Source organism: Ictidomys tridecemlineatus, chromosome 8 (genome assembly GCF_052094955.1).
Source record: "Ictidomys tridecemlineatus isolate mIctTri1 chromosome 8, mIctTri1.hap1, whole genome shotgun sequence".
NCBI classification, from domain to species: Eukaryota; Metazoa; Chordata; class Mammalia; order Rodentia; family Sciuridae; genus Ictidomys; species Ictidomys tridecemlineatus.
This window is the reverse complement of record NC_135484.1, coordinates 91,505,695-91,529,766: the sequence shown is the minus strand read 5'-3', so window position 1 is coordinate 91,529,766 and position 24,072 is coordinate 91,505,695. Positions and strand designations below refer to the sequence as shown.

General features: G+C 30.7%; 1 protein-coding gene across 5 annotated transcripts in view; it reads right to left on the bottom strand.

The window, feature by feature from the left end:
• Nucleotides 1-3,920: 3,920 nt before the first annotated feature.
• The window catches only part of LOC101975864 (protein eyes shut homolog), a 481,285-nt gene continuing 461,133 nt past the window's right edge, over nucleotides 3,921-24,072 (bottom strand). For all 5 annotated transcript variants that reach the window (XM_078019824.1, XM_078019822.1, XM_078019821.1 and 2 more), the window contains one exon: nucleotides 3,921-10,886. In XM_078019824.1, the coding sequence (XP_077875950.1) occupies nucleotides 10,873-10,886 (14 nt within the window). In that variant the 3' untranslated portion in view covers nucleotides 3,921-10,872. The remainder of the gene's footprint in view (nucleotides 10,887-24,072) is intronic.

The following is a 24,072-nucleotide window of genomic DNA, read 5'->3' as shown; positions in this document are numbered from 1 at the left end:
AAGTAGAGAGAAGCAATACCAGGTAAGAGCTTTGGGGTCTCAGGATCAATTAATTGGTGAGTTATGTGGGATTTTTTTCTGCCTTATATGTACCCTAGGTAAAGGTGCTAGAGAAGTTATCCATCTTAAAACACCAACAACAGCAGGCAAAACAGCATAAAAGAAGCCATCTGTCTTTAGCCAAATACCAGGAAAACAGTAACCTATCAAGACAGAAAATAACTGATCTACTGTAGCTAAACCTTATGGAAAAAGATGCAGACCCACTCCCTTCCTGGTCATTAAATATTAAGTAAAAAACTAGATTTGCACCTAGTCCAGGTGAAAATTAGGCACTGCTCTTAACTCTTAGCTCTAGAAATATCATCAGAGGCTTACTGGAAAGCCTACTCTCCCATTTCTACATGTACCAGGAAATGTCAAAGGATGCTATAAAAGCATTCTAGATCTTCACTTCCTCCTGTGAGTGGTGAGGCCAAGTCACTTTCCTAACCAGTAAAGTTCCAGAGGATGCCAGCTGAAAGAGAAGATTTTAAAAATATCCAAAGTTTCATAACCCTGAATCTCTAGGATATAATTGAAAATCGTTGTAAATACAATGTTAAATATCAATAGCAAGATGATGAAGATATTGAAATGAACAGAAAACAATTTTAAAATTGTCATCAAATGATTCAATAAACCACTAGGAACATGTTGAAAACAAATGAAAGTCTCATAAAAAAAAGATATTTAGAAAAATTTTAATTTCAGAATTTTAAATATAATAATTATTTAAAACTAAATGAGTGGGCTTAATAGGAGAATGAAAGTTATAAAAAAAAGAATCAGTGAATTTGGAAATAAAATAATAGAAATTGCCCAAGCTAAATAGTAGAGAAAAAATATACTGAAAAAATTATGAATTGAACCTTAGGACCCTATGGAACTATAACTATAGGGACTATAATTACTATAACCTCTGGAACCTATGGGAGCATAGCTTCTTTGCCATCAGAGTCCCAGAGGAAAGGAAAAAGAGGGTGGAATCAGAAAAGTATTTGAAGAAAAAAAATGACAGAGAATTTCTTAAGTTTTCAAAAGATGAACTTACAGGTTTAAGAGGCTGAGTATGTACCCTATTTGATAATTCTAAATAAATCTATGCCAAAATACATCACAGACAAGCTTTAGTAAACTAAAAGAAAATGTTTTTAAAAATAATGAGCAAAAACCACCTAACCTATATGGGTTAAACAAATTAATTTACAGCAACTTTATAATCAGAAGTTTTTGGACTCCAAAATGAAGTGGTACAAGTAGTTACACAAAACACCTATTAACCCCAAATCCTGTGTTTAGCAATCCGCAATCCATTGTCTTATTTGGTTATTCTTTGCTTATATATGACCTAATGCCAGGTCATTTGTACAGAATATGAATTTATTTGACCTTAGTTCTGAAAACTGGGAAGTCTAAGGTAGGGATTGCCATCTGATCAGCAGCTGGTGAGGGTTTTTTGCTACCTCATAACATGGTGGAGACATCGTGTAGTAAAACAGAGCAAGTGTGCTAGCATGGGTATCTCTTCCTTTCCTTACAAAGTCATCCTGTGTGTATCCTACCTGTGAGACCTCACCTAATTTTAAGAATATTCCAAAGGCCCTATTTTAAAATAATATGAATATAAAACTGGAGACTGTTTCCTAAACATGAATTTTAAAAGGGCACATTGAAGTTACAGCATCCATGTTTCAGAATAGAGAATAAATGAAGATATTTTGCACTGAACAAAATTAAGTTAAATTTCAATCAGCAAATTTCCTTTATAATATTTTGAAAATTCTTGAAACAGAAAGAAAATGATAAAAGATGGAATCTCAAAACATCAAGAAGACAAAACAATAGAAAGAAAAATGTATTTTCTCTTTAGTTTCTTAATTATGTTTGAAGAAAGAGGTATAAAATTATCTAATGGAATCTCAGTGTACATAGAGCAAATATTTGAGACATTATGAGTAGGGGACATAGAGTGACTTTAAAGAAATTAAGACTTCTGTACTTCATTCAAAGAAGTAAAATATTTCAGTAGATCTTCATAGAGACAGAATAGTTTTGTACTCGATTCTGTGGGTGGTTACAGTAATCTATGCATGATAAACAGTAAAAAGCTATATATACATATTGTTCTAATATGAATTTCCTGATTTTGTTATATTATTATATGTGGATGTAATCACTGGGAAAATTGGATGATACGTTAATAGACTCACCATGTGATATTTTCCATCTTCTAGTTATCCTATAATTTATTGAAATTTAAAAGTTGAATAAAGGGTACTTTGAGGGAGCTCAAGCTTGGCTCAAGATATTCCACATTCTAGATCAAGCATAAAATATGTTGACTATTTCAAAATGTTGCCAAGATTTAGGGTACATTTCGTGACTTCCTTTCCAAAATTGTGGGGCTAGAAGATAATAGGTCATTTTAAGTGTCAAAACACTTTAAAAACAAAACATGTTGATTTTGAATTTTGAATTTTGAATCTACCTTTTGTGACTAAAGCAAATAAAGCCATTTCAGCCATCACTTTTGACAATTGTGTGATCTTCTTATAAAATTAAACATACATCCAAAAAGAAATTCTATTCCTACATAATTATTCAAGAAGGGAAAAACATGTTTGCCAAAACAAACTTTTTGTTTAATGGTTACTTTTTGATAATATACCCAAAATTTATTTAAGAGTTCATTAATAGTAGAATAGATTAAATACTTTGACATACTCATACAGTGGAATACCATGTGGCATGAAGTATAGCATACTATTAAATTAATCTGAAATTCTAGAATAAACAAATGTAATATATTGAAAAGAACTTCAAAGCAGTGGTCATCTTTGGGTGTATGTAGGGCATTCATACATAAAGAGAACAAAGGGAAATTTCTGGGATACCTATAATGTGCTATATGCTTACAGGGATTTCTGTTTCTGGCGATACAAATTTATCATGATTCAATAATATTCCACATAACAAGAAACTAGTCCAAATTATTTTATTCAAATGAAAAAAAAATATTAACTGTACAGAATTAAAACCTACTATTGCAATTTGCATATAAACATTTTTAGCACCAGGGAATTAAAAAAAGATGATGAAAAACTCAGACCGAGATGTAAAAAAAAGATTATTCATTTCATTTTCTCAAGTTGGATTCACTATCCTACAAAACAATGTCTCCCATAGTTTCCTCTGTCAACTTCACTAGAGAGTTGCTGTGCTTCAATCGCATCCTGTGGATTCATCTAATACTATTTCCTTTTATGCTATCTGTCTTTACTACTACACAGCATACTCCTTCAGGCCTGAGAATATGCTTCATTCATCTTTTGCCCTATTGCTAATGTTTGGCACAGAATTTGTCTGAAACTAGCAGTTGGTAAAGGATCAGCAAAGTAATTCGAAACCAAACAATAATTAGGAAGAAAATTCACCTATCTTTTTCTAATAGTGTTCAATAGTGAGTTCCTCCATATTGGGTTAAAGTGGGGTTAATAGATTGAAATGTCCACATCACCCATCTCATATAAATGACTAAAACTTTCTAAGTCAAGTGATTTTTGAATAATGTCGAAAAGCTTAAGATCTATCTGAAGGAGAGCATATGCCCCTCAATACTGCTCCATTTTTATCTTGTTAGGAATATGAATTAAACATTTCAGAGCTTCAGATTTTCAAGAAAAGAGCCATGTCAGCTTTTTCCTAACATTGCCTCCAATTTTACATATAGGCTAAATATCTGAGTTATGTATGTATCAACCAATTTTTAGATTGTGTTCTGAGAGACACAAGTTTGTGATCTTTGCTGTGAAAAATCTTGATCTCAAGTAAAGAGAAGTAAGATAGCAACCATATTAGAAAGTGAATTAGGCGATTCATTTGAGTATTATTTCTTTATTCATAAAATCAGAAAATTTGAGAAACATAGTTACATTACAACTGGGTAGAAAATATTTGAGCAGAGATATGTATAAACTTATTAGAAATAGTTAAACAATCATTTTTAAATATCTTTCATCTTGGCTTTTAATTCAAGTAACCCAAAGCATTTAAAGGATTCTTCATTAGAAACAGTACAGAAATATAAAGCAAAATTTTTGTATCACTCTTACTTTTTCCTGTCACCATGTTCATAATTCATTTATTTAAGATTAAACAGTACATGATTTTAATTTGCCCAAAAAATGCAAGTAATTAATTGAAGTACATCTACTTATAATCACAAAAGGACAAAATTCCTTTAACCCTTAGTTTATTCACCTTTTGAAACACACGCAAACACACAGAAGTGTGTATGCACACTATTCTTTACCTTAGTACTTTGAACTATCTCCTATATGATTACATAGGTGGCAAAAAATAATACTCTATAAAATAAATTTCCATACATTGTACTCACTGAATATCTAGTGTTATATTGCCAATCCTAATTTGATAGTTTTAGACCCTTGTAGTTTCTGAAACTGAAACAAAAAAGTTGAAGAAGGTATATTAGTTTTCATTTTGCAGTTTTAATAAATGCTATTTTTATTTTTATGCTACTATTGTGTGAGAAATTACATGTAAATTCTTTGTATTTTTCTGTAAACTGGTTCATGAAATTACATATTGAATCTTAATAAATTCATTGGATGAAGTGGTTTATTAAAAGTCTGTACCTTTAGACACTTGTGTCTGAAAGTCATTAAGTAAGAGTTGGTTACAGTGCATATTGCACTGCTATATTTTAATTCATGTATCAAAGACTGCAAAAACATAAAAAAATAATGTGAAGGAAATAAATGCCTAAGTAATATAAGTGACAATAATGTATTGAACAATGCTTAAAAGAAGATTTCATAGACTATATAACATGGCAATGTATTCAAGTTGCTGGAAACTAAAATTTAACAAGTGAGTTACAACTACCAGTAAGCTGTGTACCCTTGGTAAAATACTTGGTACTCAATAATGCACAGTTTGATCCTGAGATATTCATCATTGCTTGCTATTCACATATTTTCTAAATTTAACCAGTGGGAATTATTCTTTATAGGAAACCACCTCTGATTTCTTAACCAGTATCAGGAGAAAATTAGTAATTTATAAACAACAAAATTAGTAATTTATAAACAATTAGTAATTTATAAACAATTTGCATGTATTGCACAAAATAATATAAAACCAGATTCACATATTACATTTAACAAATGTCTTTATTTGGGATTGTATTGCTTTTAATATTTTCCATAATTCTATATCTTTATTTCTTAAAATTATAATAATTTTAAATTCAAGTTCATCTTTTATTATTGTTATAGTTCATATTTTATTATTGTTCCCAACCTAATTATCTCAAATGTTATAGGAAGAAATTTTTGACTACTCTATGCTAATATCCATATGAACTATTCTTAAGTAGATATGATCATATCTATTTAAATATACAACATAAGTTTTATATTGTTGAGTTAAACATACAACATAAATTACAACTTGAGAATGAAGTACTTTCTGAAATTTATTTGCAATATAAAGCTTTCTATAAGCAATTTTTGGATTATCAATAGGAAGAACACATTTTCAAGGCAAAACAGCAAGATCCTCTCATGAGACAGAAAATTACTAAGAAAAAAAAAACCATAAATAAAAATAATAATGGTCAAATTAATATTAATTATTTTGCATTTAGGAATAATATTATTTCTAGAGAATTATAAGAAGGAAAATAAGAAATGTTAGCAGGATATGAATAAATAATGGAAATATGCTCATTATTTTTTCTCATTCCTCTCCAATATAAAATCTATACTAATTGTTCTCTAAGCCCCAGACAAAATGAAAAATGCATTTTTTACATTCTCTTAAATTAATCCTTACAATGATACTTTCAAACAATGAAACAATTATTTTAATTTTTTCTTTGTGAATAAATTCTGATATTTTGCTAAGAAATTATTTTTTTAGGCAAATTTCCCCCCAGGCAGTGTTATTATTTGTTTATTTTTCTATCCATTAGTCTAATTACATATTATTACACTTTGTCCAGTCTTATATTTCTTTCCTTTATTCTTAATCTGGTTTTCTGTGAGTTTGTCTAAATTGTATAACATTTAAAGGAAACATATTTGGATTATTGTATCCTTTCTACCATTTGTGAAGTTCTATTTATCAATTCAAATTTTACCTTATTTATTTTCTGATACAGATGTTTCTCCATTTTTTACAATTTTTCAAAATAAGTATAGAAACTTATTTTCTTGTATCCTAAAATGATGGAGATATTTTAGGCTGCAAAGTTTTCTGGTGACCACTTACAGTTTATCCCATGAGTTTTAGGTTATGTTTGCTTTGCTATAAGGGTTACATAGCAGTATGTTTCTTAGTTTTCAAATTGCAATTATTATCTGAATGTAAAACTATGCATTCTCCGTTTGAGGGGTACATGATTAAACATACATACACATGTGTTTGTATAAATACTGAAATAAATATATTAACTAACCAAAAATGTTCCTTATACTTATTTATTAATCAGAATATTTCACTTATATGGAAGATATTTACATTTTTTAATTTTTTAAAAAATAACTTATTGTTACATTTATAAACTTAAATATTCATTTCAGAGTTTTTTGGAATATACAGATTTGCCATTATTATATATTCTTCTTATGTTTTTTCTTATCAGAATATAATGTCCCACTTTATCTACTTGAGGTCTTCATTTTAAATCCAACCTTACCTCAATATTAATGTTATCACCCTCTCTTGGCACATTATTTTCAACTTTCGTTTATTTCATTTAAAAACATATTTCTCTTACTCAGCAAAGAGATGGCCACATGCATATTATCTGTTATTTTATGGAAAAATAAAATATACACATTATTGCGTACAGTTATATCTGGTTTCACTCTGTTTTATACTATTTTACATTTGTTATTTACTTTGTGATTCTTTCTTCTTCCTATTTTATATTTTTGTGAGATTTTTCAAGCTCAATTTATTCTCTTTTTCCTTTGTTATTTAAAGAATTTTAAAATTCTTTTCAATTCAATATAAAACCATATATATCTGACCCTTTATGTGGAATCCACTTATTTTCCAACAAGGTATCTATGATTAAATACTTCTATATTAGTAGAATGAATATTTTTAAATAAGTCACCCTTATACATATAAAATATGTGGTTTTGTTATGTTAATCCCAGAGTATCTAAAACTTTTTTATTTATATTTGTCTTTAATCAGGAATACTTATATTAGTCAAAAATCAACTTATATCACTCTCAAGTCATCTGTCATTTTAAAAGAACCCATTTTCCACCATATTTCCTCTGCTCTCATGTGATTCATTGTGATTTAATTACAGGGCTGTAGCCTTACAGGAAACTCAGCAGAATGAAGGCCCTTCTTCAAATCCTCCTTCTTGTGATCAAGTCAGAAAGATTTCAGATATGTTGCTCCAAGTAAGGGGCATTAGTCTATTGAAGGGATAGGAAAAAGGAAAGAGGAAATAGGGACACTCTCAAGGGACAGAAAGTGTCTGTCCTCTCAAAAAGAAGAGGGAACATATGCCTCTCCAGCACTCCAGTTTTATCAGGGGCTCCAGGGAAGTTTCCATAGAGTTTTGTGTGGGTCTACCTCTTGATTTTTGACTAATAGCAGGATGACATCAGACTTCCAAGTCCCCACTGCCATGATAGCTCTAGGTCATTTTGACCCATGAGGACTGATTCTAATTTGGATTCTTAACCATAAATTCTTACAGATTTTCTGGTTACGAGGAATTATTAATATCTGCCCAACTTCCAGAATCTGGTCTGTGAAAAAGGGTCACAAATGTCTCTCCCTTCAGAGTAACCTGTGTTCCTTTTTATCAACATTATTTCATGCCTGCATTTCTCCTGCAGATAACAGGTAATTTACTGAAGAATGTGACATATTCTGTTGACACAAACCAGGCAAGGACACAGAGTGAATTGCTCCTTAGAAAAGAAAGCATGTCAGATCCGCACAGTATAAAGTATTCACTTAATGAATTTTGGGAACATGATCTGGGGATATTTTTTTGTGATCTATCAATTTGTAGATTTTTTCTTTTGTAGTTTTCATATTGCTTTCTATAGTATTTTTCTTTCTTTTATCTGACATAATAGTTTTCCAGTGAATTTATTTTACCTTTTGCCTAACATATTTCAAAAAATTAAATATATAGATTTAATTTTTTAACTTTACTCTTATGATTTATAAAATTTTTATTCATCATTATAAATTTGTCATTATAAATTCTATCCTTTTGTATTCTCAAGTATTTTACTGTTCTCCTTTTGATTAAGTAATTGCTAAATTCATGTATTTTCATTATTTCTTGCTTAATAAATGGTATATTCAGATACTTGAATTTTCTTCCAAATTTAGCTTTGGTATTGTTTAGACCAATCCAGTTGCTAACTCTTACTAGAGGGTAGAGAGTGGATCCCAGAGCCTGAACTAATACATACAGATGAGACTTTTGATTCAAGACACAATACTACCAAAAAAAAAAAAAAAAAAAGAAAGAAAGAAAGAAAGAAAAAAAGAAACACTTCTTTGTATAAATTGTTATTATTAATACTCAAAAAACTATTGATATATATGTGTGCCTCAATACAATTTGGTTCTATGATTATATGAGATAATATATTATTATGACCTAATAACAAAATGACACTGAAAAAATGAATGTGTGTATAGGAAAAGTAAAATACCAGAATCACATATAGACATTTAATAAAATCTTTTAAACATCAACAAAAGTAATAACTTTGTAACTGTATACAAAACTGAATCAGATATTAGCCTGCAGAATTATTAGAGAGTGCTTTTAGCATTACCAGATGTAAAAGGGAATAAAAGGACAGGTGATTGGGAAGAGGGCCAATTTCCATTCTGGTACCATCCCAGGAAACAATTCGGTTCATCCTGTAGGGAGCTTTGAAAAGGAAATGATTCTTTAGAGTAGTGCAGGGCTGGTAAAGTGGGTGTGACCCACAACTGGATTCAGGCTGCCTCAAGGAATGAATGTGAGATTATTGTGACAAATCCATTCCTAAAGAGAATTGGTTACAGAGGGTTATCTACCTCCACCACTTCTAGTAGCTAGAAAAATAAGTTCTTGGTCCACTACAAATTGTAATAATTTGTTGATTAGACAGTAATGTTTTAAGTATGTTTCAATCTAACATGCTATTATTTTGTTCCATAAATTCCCATTTAATTTTATTTAAGTTTTATTTTAGATTAGGTAGGTATTTTGAGTCAACATGTAATGCATTTATTTTTCTCATGGAAAACATTGAACAGAGTCTCATAGTTATTAATCTATTATAGGAAGTCTATTTTTTTTTATAGAAAACATTTCTAATGTTAAATTGTAGATGTTTATACCATTAGTTAGATCATGAAGCATTTTTGTCATAATTTTATTCATATTCTATAATTGTGTTTGATCTTAATCTTTGATGAGAAAAATACTTATGACCAACATTGTCATATATATCTCTCCAGGAATCCAGGAGAGAGGAAATTAATGTTTTAAGAACTGAAATTGAGTTTGTTTCCTTTTACTACATAGCTTTACCTAGCCTGAGTTCTTCAGGAATTATGTGTCACTTTTTCATTCTTTGTATACCTAGATTATGAAAAGAATTATGCTTCTCCCTTAATCTGCTGTTCAGGCCCAAACACTCAGTGTCTTATAATGTGAATGTGTCTGAAAATAGGGAAGTTAAACATCAATTAAATTAAAATAAACTTTAGGGGTCCCTAATCCAATTCAACTCCTGCCCTTATAAGAAGAAGAAATTTACACAAATATAGGCATTTCCTAGTCACAAATTACATGTTTTAAACAGCAGAAATTTATTATCCCTAGCAAATTCAAACATCTACTAAAATGAACAGCATACTTAAGTCTTTTTGGACACTACTTCTGCATTAATATTGCAACATAGAGTGAGACATGAAAATATTCTAGAAGTAAATAAGACCTAAAATTAAAAAGTAGTTTATATTTTAGTTAATTATAAGGTTTTCATCAAAATATTATAAATTCTTGCATGGCTTTAGATTTCATATGACATATGTTCTCTTGCTTTCATATGACATATTCTCTTTTTTCTCTGTCATTTTCTTAATGATCTTTTATCTCAGTTTTTTTTCCATTGTTGAAAGTGGAATGATAAATTCTCCTACAATTTTTTTTAATCTGACAATTTTTTGACAACCAATTAATAATATTACTTTATCTGACAACTCCCAGAAATTCTCCATGTTTATCAGTTTAATGAGAAAGTTTATCCTCCTCTTTAGTACTTTAAAAACATATTAATCACTTAACTGTTTCAGTCCATGAACATGAGATGTCTTTCATTCATTTGTGATTTTTTTAATCAAAGATTTGTACTTTTCAGTGTATAAGTCTTTTACTTCCATAGTTTAGTTTATCACAAAATATTTTATTCTTTTCATGCTAATTTAATTGAAATTTTCTTATTTTCCTTTACAAATAGTTTGTTACAATATATTGACATAGCTGATTTTCACATGCTCAATTTGCATCCTCCCATTGTATGTTTTTATTTTTTTTGTTCATTGCTTCACACAGTTCTTGAGAGTCTTTAGGATTTCTAATATATAATGTCATGTGCAAAAAAATAAACTTGTTGATTTACTTCTTCCCTTCTGAGTTGGATGCCTTATTTCTTTTTCTTGCCCAATTGTTCCACATAAAACATCCAATATCATGTTGAATAGAATTGGTTAGACTGGTCATCTTTTTCTAGTTTGACATTTGAGGAAAAGCTCTCAGTTGTCTTTATCTATGAGTAAAAAACAAAACAAAACAAAACAAAAAAACAGGAATGTTAGTGATTACGTTTTATATATGACTTTTAGTGTGTTGTGGTACATTACTTCTATACCTAGCTTTTGAGAATTTTTGTCATGAAGAGAGTTGAGTTCTGTTAAATGGCTTTCTGTAGCCATTGAGATTATCGTATAACTTTTACTCAGTTTGTTGCTGTATATGTTCATAGTAGTCTCTATCTATTTATTTCTGTAATATCTGTTTCAATGCCTCCTTTTTCATTTCTGTTTCTATTTCTTAGACTCTTTTCTCACTTTTCCTTAGTCTAATGGTTCATTAGTCTTGTTTAACATCTCTCCCACCCCCCAAAAAGCCCACTTAGTTTCTTTGATTTTACTTATTATTTTCTTTTCACTACTTTTTATGTGAAAATCTATTTTTTTTTTAATTTTTCTTCTTTCTGCTAATTTTAGCCTTCATTCTTATTTTTCTGACTTCTTGAGATATGAAGTTAAATTGTTTAAGATCTCTTTTCTGAGGAAGATAGTTGGGATATGTGCTGATAATGTACAAGAAAAAAGTCAAGAAGTGCTGGGATTTAGAGTAGACAGCTACCAATATCCTTGACAGAGAACTTTCTTCAGAGTGGTAGGGAGAAATCAAAACTACAGTGTTAATGAATTCATAGTCACAGAGTTTAAAAGGTATTCTTTAAAATGATTTTGAGCATAAAGAATGTTAAATAAATGGTAACTTGAATAGGAGGTAAGGATAAAGAAAAGAATATATAAAAATTTATTTTTTTTTGTATAAGCATTTGGACTTCGCATTTAGTCCTGTTTTTGCCATAACCCATGTTTTAGAATGTTGTGGTTTTGTTTTCACTTTTCTTGAGATCTTCTCAAATTTCTCTCTCACTTCTTTATTCAATAGTTTCTAATTTCTTCTTTGACATATTTTTTGGTAAAGAGTGTAGTGCTTAATTTCCACATTTTTATGAATTTTCTTTTTTGTTACTCATTTCTAATTTCATTCCATCATTGAAATAAAAGATACTTGGTATATTTTTAATCTTTTTACATTTCTTTATACTTGTTTTGCAACCTGCATGTGATCTATCCTGGGGCATGTTTCACATGTATCCTGCTTCTTTTGGGTGGAATGTTTGGTGTATGTCTGTTAGGTCCACTTAATCTATACTTTTGTTCAAATCTGTTGTTGGTTTTCAGTTTCAGTGTTTTATCCATTGTTGAAATTGGAGGGTTAAATTCTCCTACTATTTTTTTCATCTTATTCTTCCTTCATCTGTGAATGTTTGCTTTCTACATGTAGGTGTTCTGATGTTGGGTAAATATAGGTTATGTATCATGTATCTTCCTCATGAATTGGTCTTTACAATAGTTTTCTTTTCTCAATTTTCAGCCTTTTATTTAAAGCTTCTGATATAAATATAAGCACTCACACTCTTGAGTACTACTTGCATGAAAAAATGTTTTCTGTTCCTTTACTTACATTCTGTGTTTTTTATTCTTCTGTGAATACTATGTATTTGAATTCTTAAAATAGTCATTCAGCTAATTTTTTGTCTTTTGACTGGAGAGCTTAATCAAATTATGTTTAAAATAGTTATTTGCATTTTATTGATAATATAAAATTATTTAAAGCAAAATTCTTTTCCTAGCCCTGATGATATATGCTACCATTTTGTAAGAAACCCCATGGGGAAGGGCCACATGTAAGACCTGAGAATAGTCTCTAAAAGCAGAAAGTTCTGGAGCTATTAGGTACCAATACAATGTGGACCTAAGACCTACAACCAAAAGAATTTATATTGTGCCAATCAATAGGTAAACTTTGAAGAATACCATCAGCCTCAGATGTCGCTGCCTCTCCAGATAACACCTTGTTTGATGCCTTGTGAGACCTGAGCAGAGAAGACAACTAAGTCAATCCAATACTTCTAATTATAGAAATTATGATATAATAAGGTTGTGTTGTTTTAACTTGAAAGAATTATAGTATCTTATTAAACAGGAATAGGAAACTCATACAATATCAATGGCATATTGTGTATGATTTTTATTTAGTGTGGGTTTAGTCACTCAAAATGTTTTGTTTTCCTCATGAATGCATAATAACAACTTTCAAATGTTATTATTGTTTAGTCTAGATATGCTCTATTTATGTAATTTATTGATCTCTCTAGATGAAAGTTATGAAAATTCATTACCAGTTGACATAAATATTGAGAATTCATATCACATTACATAAATAGAAAGGTAGGTGGAGCTCACAATTGGGGATTCTGTAGCATAAACATTTTTAAGAAACAAATTTCTGTTTATATCTTTGCATGACAAATTTCTCATATGTCACTCATCAGAAATTAATTGTGTCATATATTGGTGCTTTTTCAATCAATATATAGATACTTAGTAATTATGTGGTATATACTTGGCTCACCAGTGGCAAGACAGAGGTGCTAGTGTTTTGTTACAATTGAAGAAGTTTGTATGCTCAATAGCAGTAAAGTTGAAATAAACAAGATAGAATTTTGGACAGATTGAAGCTTAGCAAAGATGAATAATAACATTTGCTTTGAAGTATTAAATTGTTGATTATAGAGAATTTAAAATATCTGAAATGGTAAGTTTTGTGAAAAGAAAGGAAATTTGTTGACAGCAAATGCAATATGAGGTATAATATAGAATGGTTGCTCAAAAGCATAGGTTTTAAATTGGATTAATGAAAAGAAAGTGATAGTGCAAACTTTATGCCCCAGATATCATGGAGAATGAATATAGATTTTAGTGTCTACTTTTGCATTTACATGGAACTATGTGCATCTAAATGGGATTCAGAAAAGAATGATTAAATTGAAGAGGAATCTAGGAAAAGTATTAAATGACAAAAGACTAAGAAATATGAAAAAGTTATATGTACTAAAATAGGATGTACATATTTATTTTGGTGTTGTATATTGAGTTCTTTATATATTCTGTATATTTATCCCTTGTAGGAAGAGTATCTGGCAAAGATTTACTGCCACTTTCTAGATCCTCTCTTCACACTCTTGTTTCCTTTGCTGTGCAGAAAATTTTTAATTTGATGCCATCCCACTTACTGATTCTTGTTTTTATTCATTCAGCTTTAAGCATCTTGATAAGGACTGCAGTGCCTGTGTGAATATGTTAGATTCTTGATCCTATGTTTTCTTCTAGAAGTTGCTAAGTTTCTGGACTAATTCTTAGGTCTTAGATCCACTTTGAGTTGAATTTTGTGTACAATGACAGAGATCAAGTTTTATTCTTCTAGTTATGAAACTATGTTATTTTGAAGGGTCTTTCTCCTCTTTCTCTTATGTTCCTCTTCTTCATTTTTCCCCCATATTTGTCATTTATTGGCAAGGATGTTATAGGAGAATAAACAAGACTATTAATAATTAATGACTTTACTTCACTGAGAAATCAGTTTAAGTTACCTAGGATTGTTCACTCATTTTGCTAAATGACCCTCTGTGCCTTCTTTGAGGACAGAAACTGTCATATTGTGAGCTACCATATTCCATACAGCAAGGAGCTGAGGGGACTTTTAGTCAACAACCAGGAAAGAATTGATGCCCTTAGTTTGTCATTCTGCAAGAAACTTCTGCTAACAAAGTAAGGAAATTTTTGCTTTAAATGTCACAAGAGTCCCTGTCAATATTTAATCCAAGTAAGAAATAAGTAGAAAAGACTGTTGAGCTGTGCCTGGACTTCTTACCCCTAAAAAGTGTGAGACAATATATGTATGTGCTGTTTTCATACATTAAGCATGTGGTAATATTGTTATTCAGGAATAAATTATAAATCTAATGTTTCAAATACCATATGACATTGTTTACTTTTTTAACTGAGTATTTTTAACTATAACTCCTAATGACCACTGAAAAATGGCTAATTTTCCTTTTTCATTCTGAAGAAAAGTTTTTTTCTTTGTAAAATCTATGCTCAATACTACCATGCTTCTTTAAAATGAGTTATGTTATTTTGATTTATAATATTGGCCTTCTTTAAGCATTTGCTATATGTATATTGAAAAACGACAAGGACGAGTATCATTTCATTTTTGTATAAAATTTGATAAGCAGATGGAAATGCATATCTTTGGATGTTTAAAGCACAGTATATTTACATAAACTTGTCTAAAGTGTCAGTGATGTAACCTGTTGTGCTCTGATTTTTAATTATGGCAGTTAAAGTGATGGGATTATTGTGGCCTTTCCTTTACCACACAAATGACCCTTATTATTATCACCTGAGACCTTTAAAGTACATCCATTTGTTTTGCAGCTAGCTCATCAGAATGATTGCCTAAAGAAATCTCCTTTGTTGTTAGGGTCTGTAAACAAGTGAAGATGGCGCCTGGCATTTTGCCAGAGGGAGTGGTTTGTGAAGTAACACCAGCAAGCCATAAGTGTGGAGATTCCTTATTGGTTGACTGCTGTATCTAGTTTATGTTTATTAAGATAAGCTGTGTGAAATGTATATATACCCCTCCTGTCCTACAATAAATGGCTCCTACTCCTGCTGTATCAGTCTACACAAGTTGCTCGCCACCCCCCAGTTAGTTTGCCCAGCCAGCCGGACTGTGGCACTTTGTTGATATTAACTGAACTGTGTCCACTCAGCTGGTGTCTGCATAGATTTCTTTATAGTATTATAAGCTAATGGGCAACAGGGATTATTTCAGATATTTCTTCCAAACCTGACAGTGCCAAGTCCTGTACACATACATCTGAATAAATATTTTTATGATTATACGAATAATCGCTAAATAATCTATTATTGTCATTAAGCCAAAAGCATTTTATTTTTAAAAACAAATTTTAAAAATCATGTAACAAAAGTGATAGAAAAAAGCTTTAAAATAATGAATAACTGTTGCCAAATTTTTAAAAAGAGAGAAATCAGTAAAGGTAGAATGAAAAAAAATGTGAGAGGAAAGAAGGAATGATATAGTGAAAATAGGGAAGCTAAGAAAATATATCTCAATAATTTTATCTTCTACAATTAAATTATTGGTTTATTACTGCTAAAACCAAACCATCTGTGAAAAAATTTCTATTTAGACATTTAATGATATATAAAGAGTATTTTTAATGATGTGTTTAATAATTCTAAAGATCACACAATTGCTTCTGTTATTGGATGATTTTTAAAATATATCTTTTAAACTCGAATAGCTACATGAAAAGGAGAAATGAGAAGAGGAGGAGTAGTTGAAATGTTTAGGATAATTTTTGAGTAGTCCTTGACTAAGTACTATTTAATCATATCCATTAAGCATACTCAGTGCTGGATAACTAGAGCAGATTATTTTATCCAATTGAAATATTAAAAATGGACATCACAGTTTCAGATGTGCAGTCATGATACATAATTCTACTGGAAAGTAAAATAGTAATTTTCAAGGTGATTTCTTTTCAAATTCAAATGAGACAGGACACCCAACAAAAATTAATAGTTATAAGAAATTAAAAAGGTTCCATTACCAAAGGCACAATATTAGTTTTAATATTATTTTAAGACTAGGAAAATGAAAGGGCCAAGAGTTAATTGACAAATGGGTTTATAAATCAAAATAAGCTTGTATCATACATCTTGAAATGTAGACAATAGAGCACAGGTGCACTAGATTTTCTCAGTATATAAGTTGTTATAATAAGAAAATAGACTGAGAATTTAAAATCATTTTGCATCCTTAGAATTACAGAAAAATAGAATGTTTTGTAGAGAAAAGGTGTCTTTATTTCAGGCCAGTTTCTATCAGTGTTTCCACTGACAGTTCAGAATTGCTTACACTTTATCTAGATTAAGCCTTAACATAACTCTTTCATCAAAGCAACTACCCTGACATGTTGGTGACTGATTCTAAGGGAATTAGATGAAAAGAAGATAAAGGCAGGGCTGCCAGGCCCATACCAACAGCTTCACCACCCAACATGTACCATTATTTCCTTTTAAATCTTTCAAATTTGACATTGAACAGGAGGTTTTACCAAATAAAACACGAAGCAATTGCCATTACTGAGCATGCCAAATGGATCTGTAGAATTTTTTCCTGACTCACTTCTTTCCAAAGAAGAATTTGAAGATTAAATGGGTCTTAGAAGCATTTTAGGAAATGCACAATTATTTTTAATTTAGAATCACTCTACCTTTAAAATTCCAACATTAAGTTACTTGACTAAATCAGTCTTCTCGTTCTGACATTGCCATTTAACTACTCTTCATTTCAAATGCTTTGACTTCATTTACTCCTTTAGAACATTAATTTCTTAATAGTTCTCTATCAGCCCCTAATAAATGAAAATATTTTTTATATTTGGAAAGTACTAACTTACCTAACAGGTCTTATAGACTGTGCCTGGTATTGGAATATTAATAACCAGAAACTTACAGTATCTGTGTTTAAATACTACAATAAATGTTGACTAATTATTGAATATTTTAATCTTATTTATTATCTGAAATCAAGTTCATAACATTTTATTGTCTCCAAGATAATATGCATATCTGTACCTATGATTGTCACTATTATTATTTCAAGACCTTCCCTAGTTATTTGAAATTATGATAAACTATTGCCTACACAGTCACAGAAATCCATATTAAATATATATTTAATTATAAGCAAAGTTTCATTAAGTTTTTGAGATTAGAGAAGCTATTGATATTGACAGCATAATAAATTATTAGAAATAATATTTTTATCTAAATAAAACTTAGATTTCCTAAACCAGTCTGTGTTAGAATAAATGCATGAAACATTGTACACTAATGTGCAATTGAAAAACATAATATTGTTTTGAGAAATAAATTCAGAGGTTTTCTTTTTTTTAACTTCTTCAATGCCTTTTTGTCTACAGTTCAAATCTTTAGGCCTTTTTTCTAAATTTTCCAGCTTTTACAGATGAGGGTCACAAATGAGTTGTCTGAGGATGTTCTAGACATAGCAATAGGGAAAGAACTCTTGCTATGTCATACTATCTAATGTTTCTTCTCCCTTGTGTTTGCATTTGATAGGGCAATAGCATTTTAGATTAATTCTTGTACATCATATCTTTTATGAGTTGGAAAGGGACATTCTTTTGACTGAGGGAAGTCAGGTGGCCTATGGATAGTAATTTTTGAACACACAACCAGGGGACTCTTGTTTGCAGTCCCCTCTAAACCCTAATGATTAAATCTTCCCAGAGTTTTTTTCCAGGAAAAAATATACTTTACCTTAGCATCTGATTCTGTAGGTCCTTAATTTTGACCTCTCTCAGCCCTGTGAATTCACTTAAAAAACCCTTCATCTGCTCACGGATCGCTTATGCTATAGTTTGTCATTGCAGATGTCCTAGCTTTGTCAAAGACAATGGTGTGTCTCTAACTTATCCTCATAGCTTTGGAGAAGAGATATAAATGTCCTTACTTCACAATCTTGAAACCAACAGTTGGAAATGAGAATAAGAAGCAGTGCCAAAAATGTTAATTTGAATTTGATTGATTGGAGAGTGGAAATGAATGACAGTGAGGAGTTTAGAATGTCTCCTGCCACTCTCAGTGTTTGTGACAGCATTTTTCACTTTTTAACAGTTTGGCATTGTCACCCACTACCACATTACATTCAGTGACACAAGCTCTTGGCCATGTCTTCTCAATATCCTTTGTTGATGCCTCTGACACCCTAATTGTCAATATTTACTTAGCTATCTGCTGCCCATGTTAAATAAACATGTTGATAAAGTTTTTATTCTCCTTGGTTTGAACTGTCATGCAGTTGGTTCAAATTAATGTTATATCCCCCAAACCGTCTGATATACTTAAGATTTACATAATTATATGCTCTATCTTTATGAATAGATACATAAATTTGAAGCCATATGTCTCTATATTTCTCATATTTTCCCCCAAGATGACCTGTTTTGTAGGTCATTTCCTAATTCCTGCCATTTGAGAACTCAATTTCTCATCTCATTTACTCTATCTTATCTCCCTGCCTCCTGTCTTTCCTAATGTCACTTCTTTACTGAGCAATTTTTTAAAATCCCAATTTTATATGTATCATCTGTTTAAGACATATTTATGGTTTGTCATAAATTTCAATTCATATTTCATAGTCTTTAGAGTGTTATATAAAACTTTTATTTTTTATACTTTATTTTTATTATCAGACTTTTAAATGGTGCATCATAATTATACATAATTGTGGGATTCATTGTGATATGGCCACTACCATTCCCCAGTATTTCCCTTTTATCTTCACTGCTCCCTTCCCCTGCCTATTCCCTTCCCTCTAATAATCTCCCTTTGCTTTTCATGATATCCTCTCCTTCATGTTTCTTTTCCTTTTTCATCTTTAGCTTCCACATATGAAAAAAACCCAGATGATCCCAAAGCAACTCTAAGCCAAAAATGCAATCCTGGAGGTATCACAATATCTGACTTCAAATTATACTATGCATGTATAGTAACAAAAACTGCATGGTACCGGAAAAAATCATACAGAGACGAATGGTGCCAAACAGAAGACACAGAGACAAACTTTCATAGATATATATATAATCTTCTAATCCTCAACCCAGGTACTAAAAACATATCGGAGAAAAGACAACCTTTTAACTAATGGTGCTAAAAAAATGGTTTGCATATGTAGAAGAATGAGACTACAGCCTTATCGCTCACCTGCATAAAACTCAACTTAAACTGGATCAAATTCTGAGGAATTATTTTCTTTTTAATTTCAGTACAGAATATGCAGTTAATTACTGCTTAACCTTTGTATCATCTTTCATTATTCCCCGACACATTGGTTAATATAAGACTGAAAATATTATTTTACTTTCTAACTGTATCCTTCACTTTATTTTTCTGTGCTACATTATGTTTCTTTCTATATTATATTATTATTGTTCATCTTTTGAATTCAATCCAAATATCATTCACTTGAGGAAGATTTCCCTGAGGTCCCCTGCCTGTTTTGAATCACTTTGATAGACCCTGTTTTAGCCCAGTACATTGTCATTTCTTGGATGATGACACTCACTGTTTTGAAAAATTATGTATTTTTTAACTTTGTCTATTTCTCTCAATTGTATTTACTGAATCTTTAATGTTGTATTTACGAACAATTTTATATTCACAGAGCTATTTTTAACATGTTGCCAATATTCGATTAGAATTTTTTTTAATTTATTTTTTTATTTTGTTATATATGACAGCAGAATGCAATTCAATTCGTATACACAAATAGAGCACAATTTGTCATGTCTCTGGTTGTACCCAAAGTAGAGTCACAACATTCGTGTTTTCATACATGTATTTAGGGTAATGATGTCCATTTAATTCCACTGTATTTCCTACCCCCTCTCTTCACTTCCCTCCCCTTTGCCCTACCTAAAGTTCATCTATTCCTCCCATGCTCTCCATCCCCACCCCCATTATTTGATGACAAATTTTTAAAGGAAAAAAAAGAGAGAAAGATGTAGATTTTGAATTATCGGTTCTCTTTCCTTTTACCAAATATTAAAAGGTTTTTCCTTTAAGATGCTATTTTATTTATCTCTCAGGGATGCTATGACACTGATAAACTGCCTGTGAAAGCATTTAAAAAATAGAGCTATACATATTCACACACAAAAAAATTAATGAAATCATCTCCTGAGAAGCAGTATGGACTGATGAAAAGTTTAAAATAGAAGTGTAGAAATAAAACCTTACTCTCCTGTTTATGCTGGAATGTGCTTGCCAAAAAAAATTAAGTCACATTCTGAAATCGAGATGATTTCTTTATAAACTGAAATACTTCTAGGAACCTGGCCTTCTACAATGCTCTATGTTAACCTCAAGTGATCTCATATATGCAAAAGATTTGTTAAACAGCAAAGTACTCTACAAATATTAGGCATCATTCTTGGTTAAACTTTTAAACATCTCACACAAGCAAACCATTGCAAGGAATGTAAAATCAAAGAAGGAAACAATATTTTATAATGGAAAGAACATGAAATTCAAACTTCAACAAGCTTGGTCAGTTACTATGTTTGACCACAACACGTACTATTAAAAAATTTTGAATTTTAATATTTTCATGTATAAATGAAAATAATAACACCAGTGCTTTCCAATTCTGACTGTTGTATGTGGCAAATTAGCTAAACCATGGGATGGTTTTTGAAAGCAACAAATTTCAGTGTGGATAAATTATATCCTGTTATTTTCTTGAGATTAAAATATCAAAAAATTGGGATGTGAAAAATGTAGAGGAAAATCTCTTGTAATTAACAGTTCAAATGTTTAGTTTTCCAATGAAAATGTAATTGTGGGGTTGGGGTTGTGGCTCAGTGGTGGAGCGCTTGCCTCGAATGTGAGGGGCCCTGGATTTGATCCTCAGCACCACATAAAAAAATAAACAAATAAAAGATATTGTGTCCACATACAACTAAAAAATATTTAAAAAAAAAAAGAAAATGTAATTGTAAATTGGCTTCAGTCATCAGCTTAAGCCTGTGATTGTAGATCTCTTCCAATATTTCAGTGTTGAAGGCAAATAATACATTACACCAAAGATAAGAATCTAGTGGTTCAAATTCTTCAATTAATTAATTCAGACTACTATTTTATGACTGCTTCATGAGGTCCATATGAATACTGTATATTTTCATTTCTTAGGTAGTCCTACTGTCAAGAAATAGTAGGTGATCATTTTTCTTAGATTTTTTTTATATGTGTACTTAGGTGCTCTATTTCTTAAGACTAAAAATTCAAATAACATACCTCTTCCTGAATGTAAGATAGCACCTGGAAATGTTTTATTTTAAAGACAATCTGTCATTTTTGCCTTGTCCACTGAAACTCTTATTATCCCTTTTCTCTTTATTGCAATGTGGCTTTTGTGTGTGTGTGTGTGTGTGTGTGTGTGTGTGTGTTATGTGTGTGTTTCCAACCAAACATATATTTTGTTTCATTCTTTATGTGCTCTAGTTTTTCCAAAACATATGTTTTCATTGCCATATCTCAAATCTGAATTTCAAGATCTCCTTTTGTAACTCTGGGGTCTTCCATTATTTGAGTGCTTTCTAAAGTGTTTATTTTTAGCTGCTTTTTTAAATCACATCTTTCTGGTTTTATTCCATCCTATGTATTTTAAAATTTATTTCTTCACAAATCTGAATCTCTATTATTTTGCAAAAGGCATATAGTTTGTAGACTTTAAGAAATGTTTATACAATTTATGTATTTCTATAAAAGAGAGCAAAAGAAAGCTGAGTTACCTTTCTTTCCATAATATTAAATTTCAGAATGGAATTGAACACTGAATTAAAATTACCAAAATTTTTATTCAAAAATAAAACAAATCAAATTCAATTTTACTACTTTATCATTCTAAAATTGAAACTATCTTTGCTAACTGTTAAGGAGGACTGCTAGAAGACAGTTTGTTCTAAGAGGTATTGATAGAGTATTCTCCATTGGGTATGTAAAATAAAGATAGGCAAAAACAACACATTGACCACAGTTCACTTGATTCCATTTGTAATACTGTGAGCTAAGAATAACTTTTACATTTTTAAATGTCTGAAGAAAAAAATAAGGAAACAATTCTGACATATGAAAATAAAAATTCAAATGTCATATTTGATAAGTTGAGTAGCTATGGCAGATAACATATGACCCTCAAAGGTTAAAGTACCTATTATCTGACACTTGGAGGAAAAACTTCACTGGACCCTTATCCCAAGTGTTCCTGAGCCTAAAGGAAGCCAGCCTACATTCCTCAGGTTGCAGACAAAAGTCCTTTCTTGTTGTGATTTGGAACTGGAAAGTTTTCCAAAAGTTCATGAGTTGAGTTTGGTCTCCAATGCTTCAATGTCCAGAGCTGGGGCTTCTAGGACATAACTGGATCAGGAAAGTGCTAATTTTATTAGTGGATTAATCCATTTGATAATTTAATAATTTGAATCATCTACTGGAAGGTTTTAGAAACTCTAGATAGGCAGGGCATGGCTGGAGAAAGAAGCATACTGGGGAATCTTATCTGTGACTCATTCATAGCTCTCTTTCTCTTTCTTTTCCACTGTGACCTTCTACCATGATCTTCTGCCTCACATCAGGCCTGGAGTAATGAGGCTAACTGACTATGAATTGAATTCTGTGAAATTGTGTGTCAAAATTGACTTGTCTTTTTCTGAGTTGTTTGTTTCATGTATTTTGTTGGACTAAAACACTCCTGATTCTAGCTTAATTCTGTCAGAAGAAATCACCAAGGAAAGTAGAAGTATTACAGTATTAGCTGAAATCTTTAAGCTGTGATTTGTTTAAAAAAAAATCTAAGGAAAGAAGAATATACATTCTACAGTTATAATTACTATATTTTGTAAGATTTCAGTTATTGAAAAATGCTATTTGTTCTATGATGAGACATGTGGTGTACATTGGTGACTGTTTCAGATGCACTTGAAAAGAACATGCATGTCACATACATAAAATTAGGTCAAAGAATGTTGACTATATTGTGTAGGCTTCCTATACTCTTGCTGATTCTCAGTCAGCTTGGACTATTGATTACTGAGAGAAGAATGTTGAACTCTACAACTAAATTTCTACCTTTGTCAACTTGTCTTTTTACTAGTATTCCATTTTTATTTGATGCCTTCCATTTTTTATGTCTTTTTTCCTATTCTCTTGGCTTCTTACTATTTTATGAAATATTGCTTTCTCATTTTCTCTCCCCCCACCACAGAAAGATTTAAAAAGTATTACTAAACTGTATAATTTAAAAATTCTTTTAGTAAATATTTATTAAATTTCCAGGGTACATTTATTTTAGTAAACTTGTATTTTAAATTGCCATAATATAGTAACACAAGTTGTTTACCTTTACCACAGTCTGTTCTGGACACTAGCAGTTTCATGTAAGGATGCCAGCAAAGTTGGCCACTTCTAAGTGCTATGAGGGAAGATCCACTTTGTGACTCACAGGATTTTGTGGTTTCCGGGCAATCTTTGCCATTCCTTGGCTTGTAGATGCATCACCAAAACCTCTGTCTTAATCCTCACATGATATTTTGCTTGTGTGTGTGTGTTTGTGTGTGCATCTGAATTTCCCCCATACAATATAAATACTTGACATACAAATTCTAACATTAAATTCTAACATAAATCGGAACT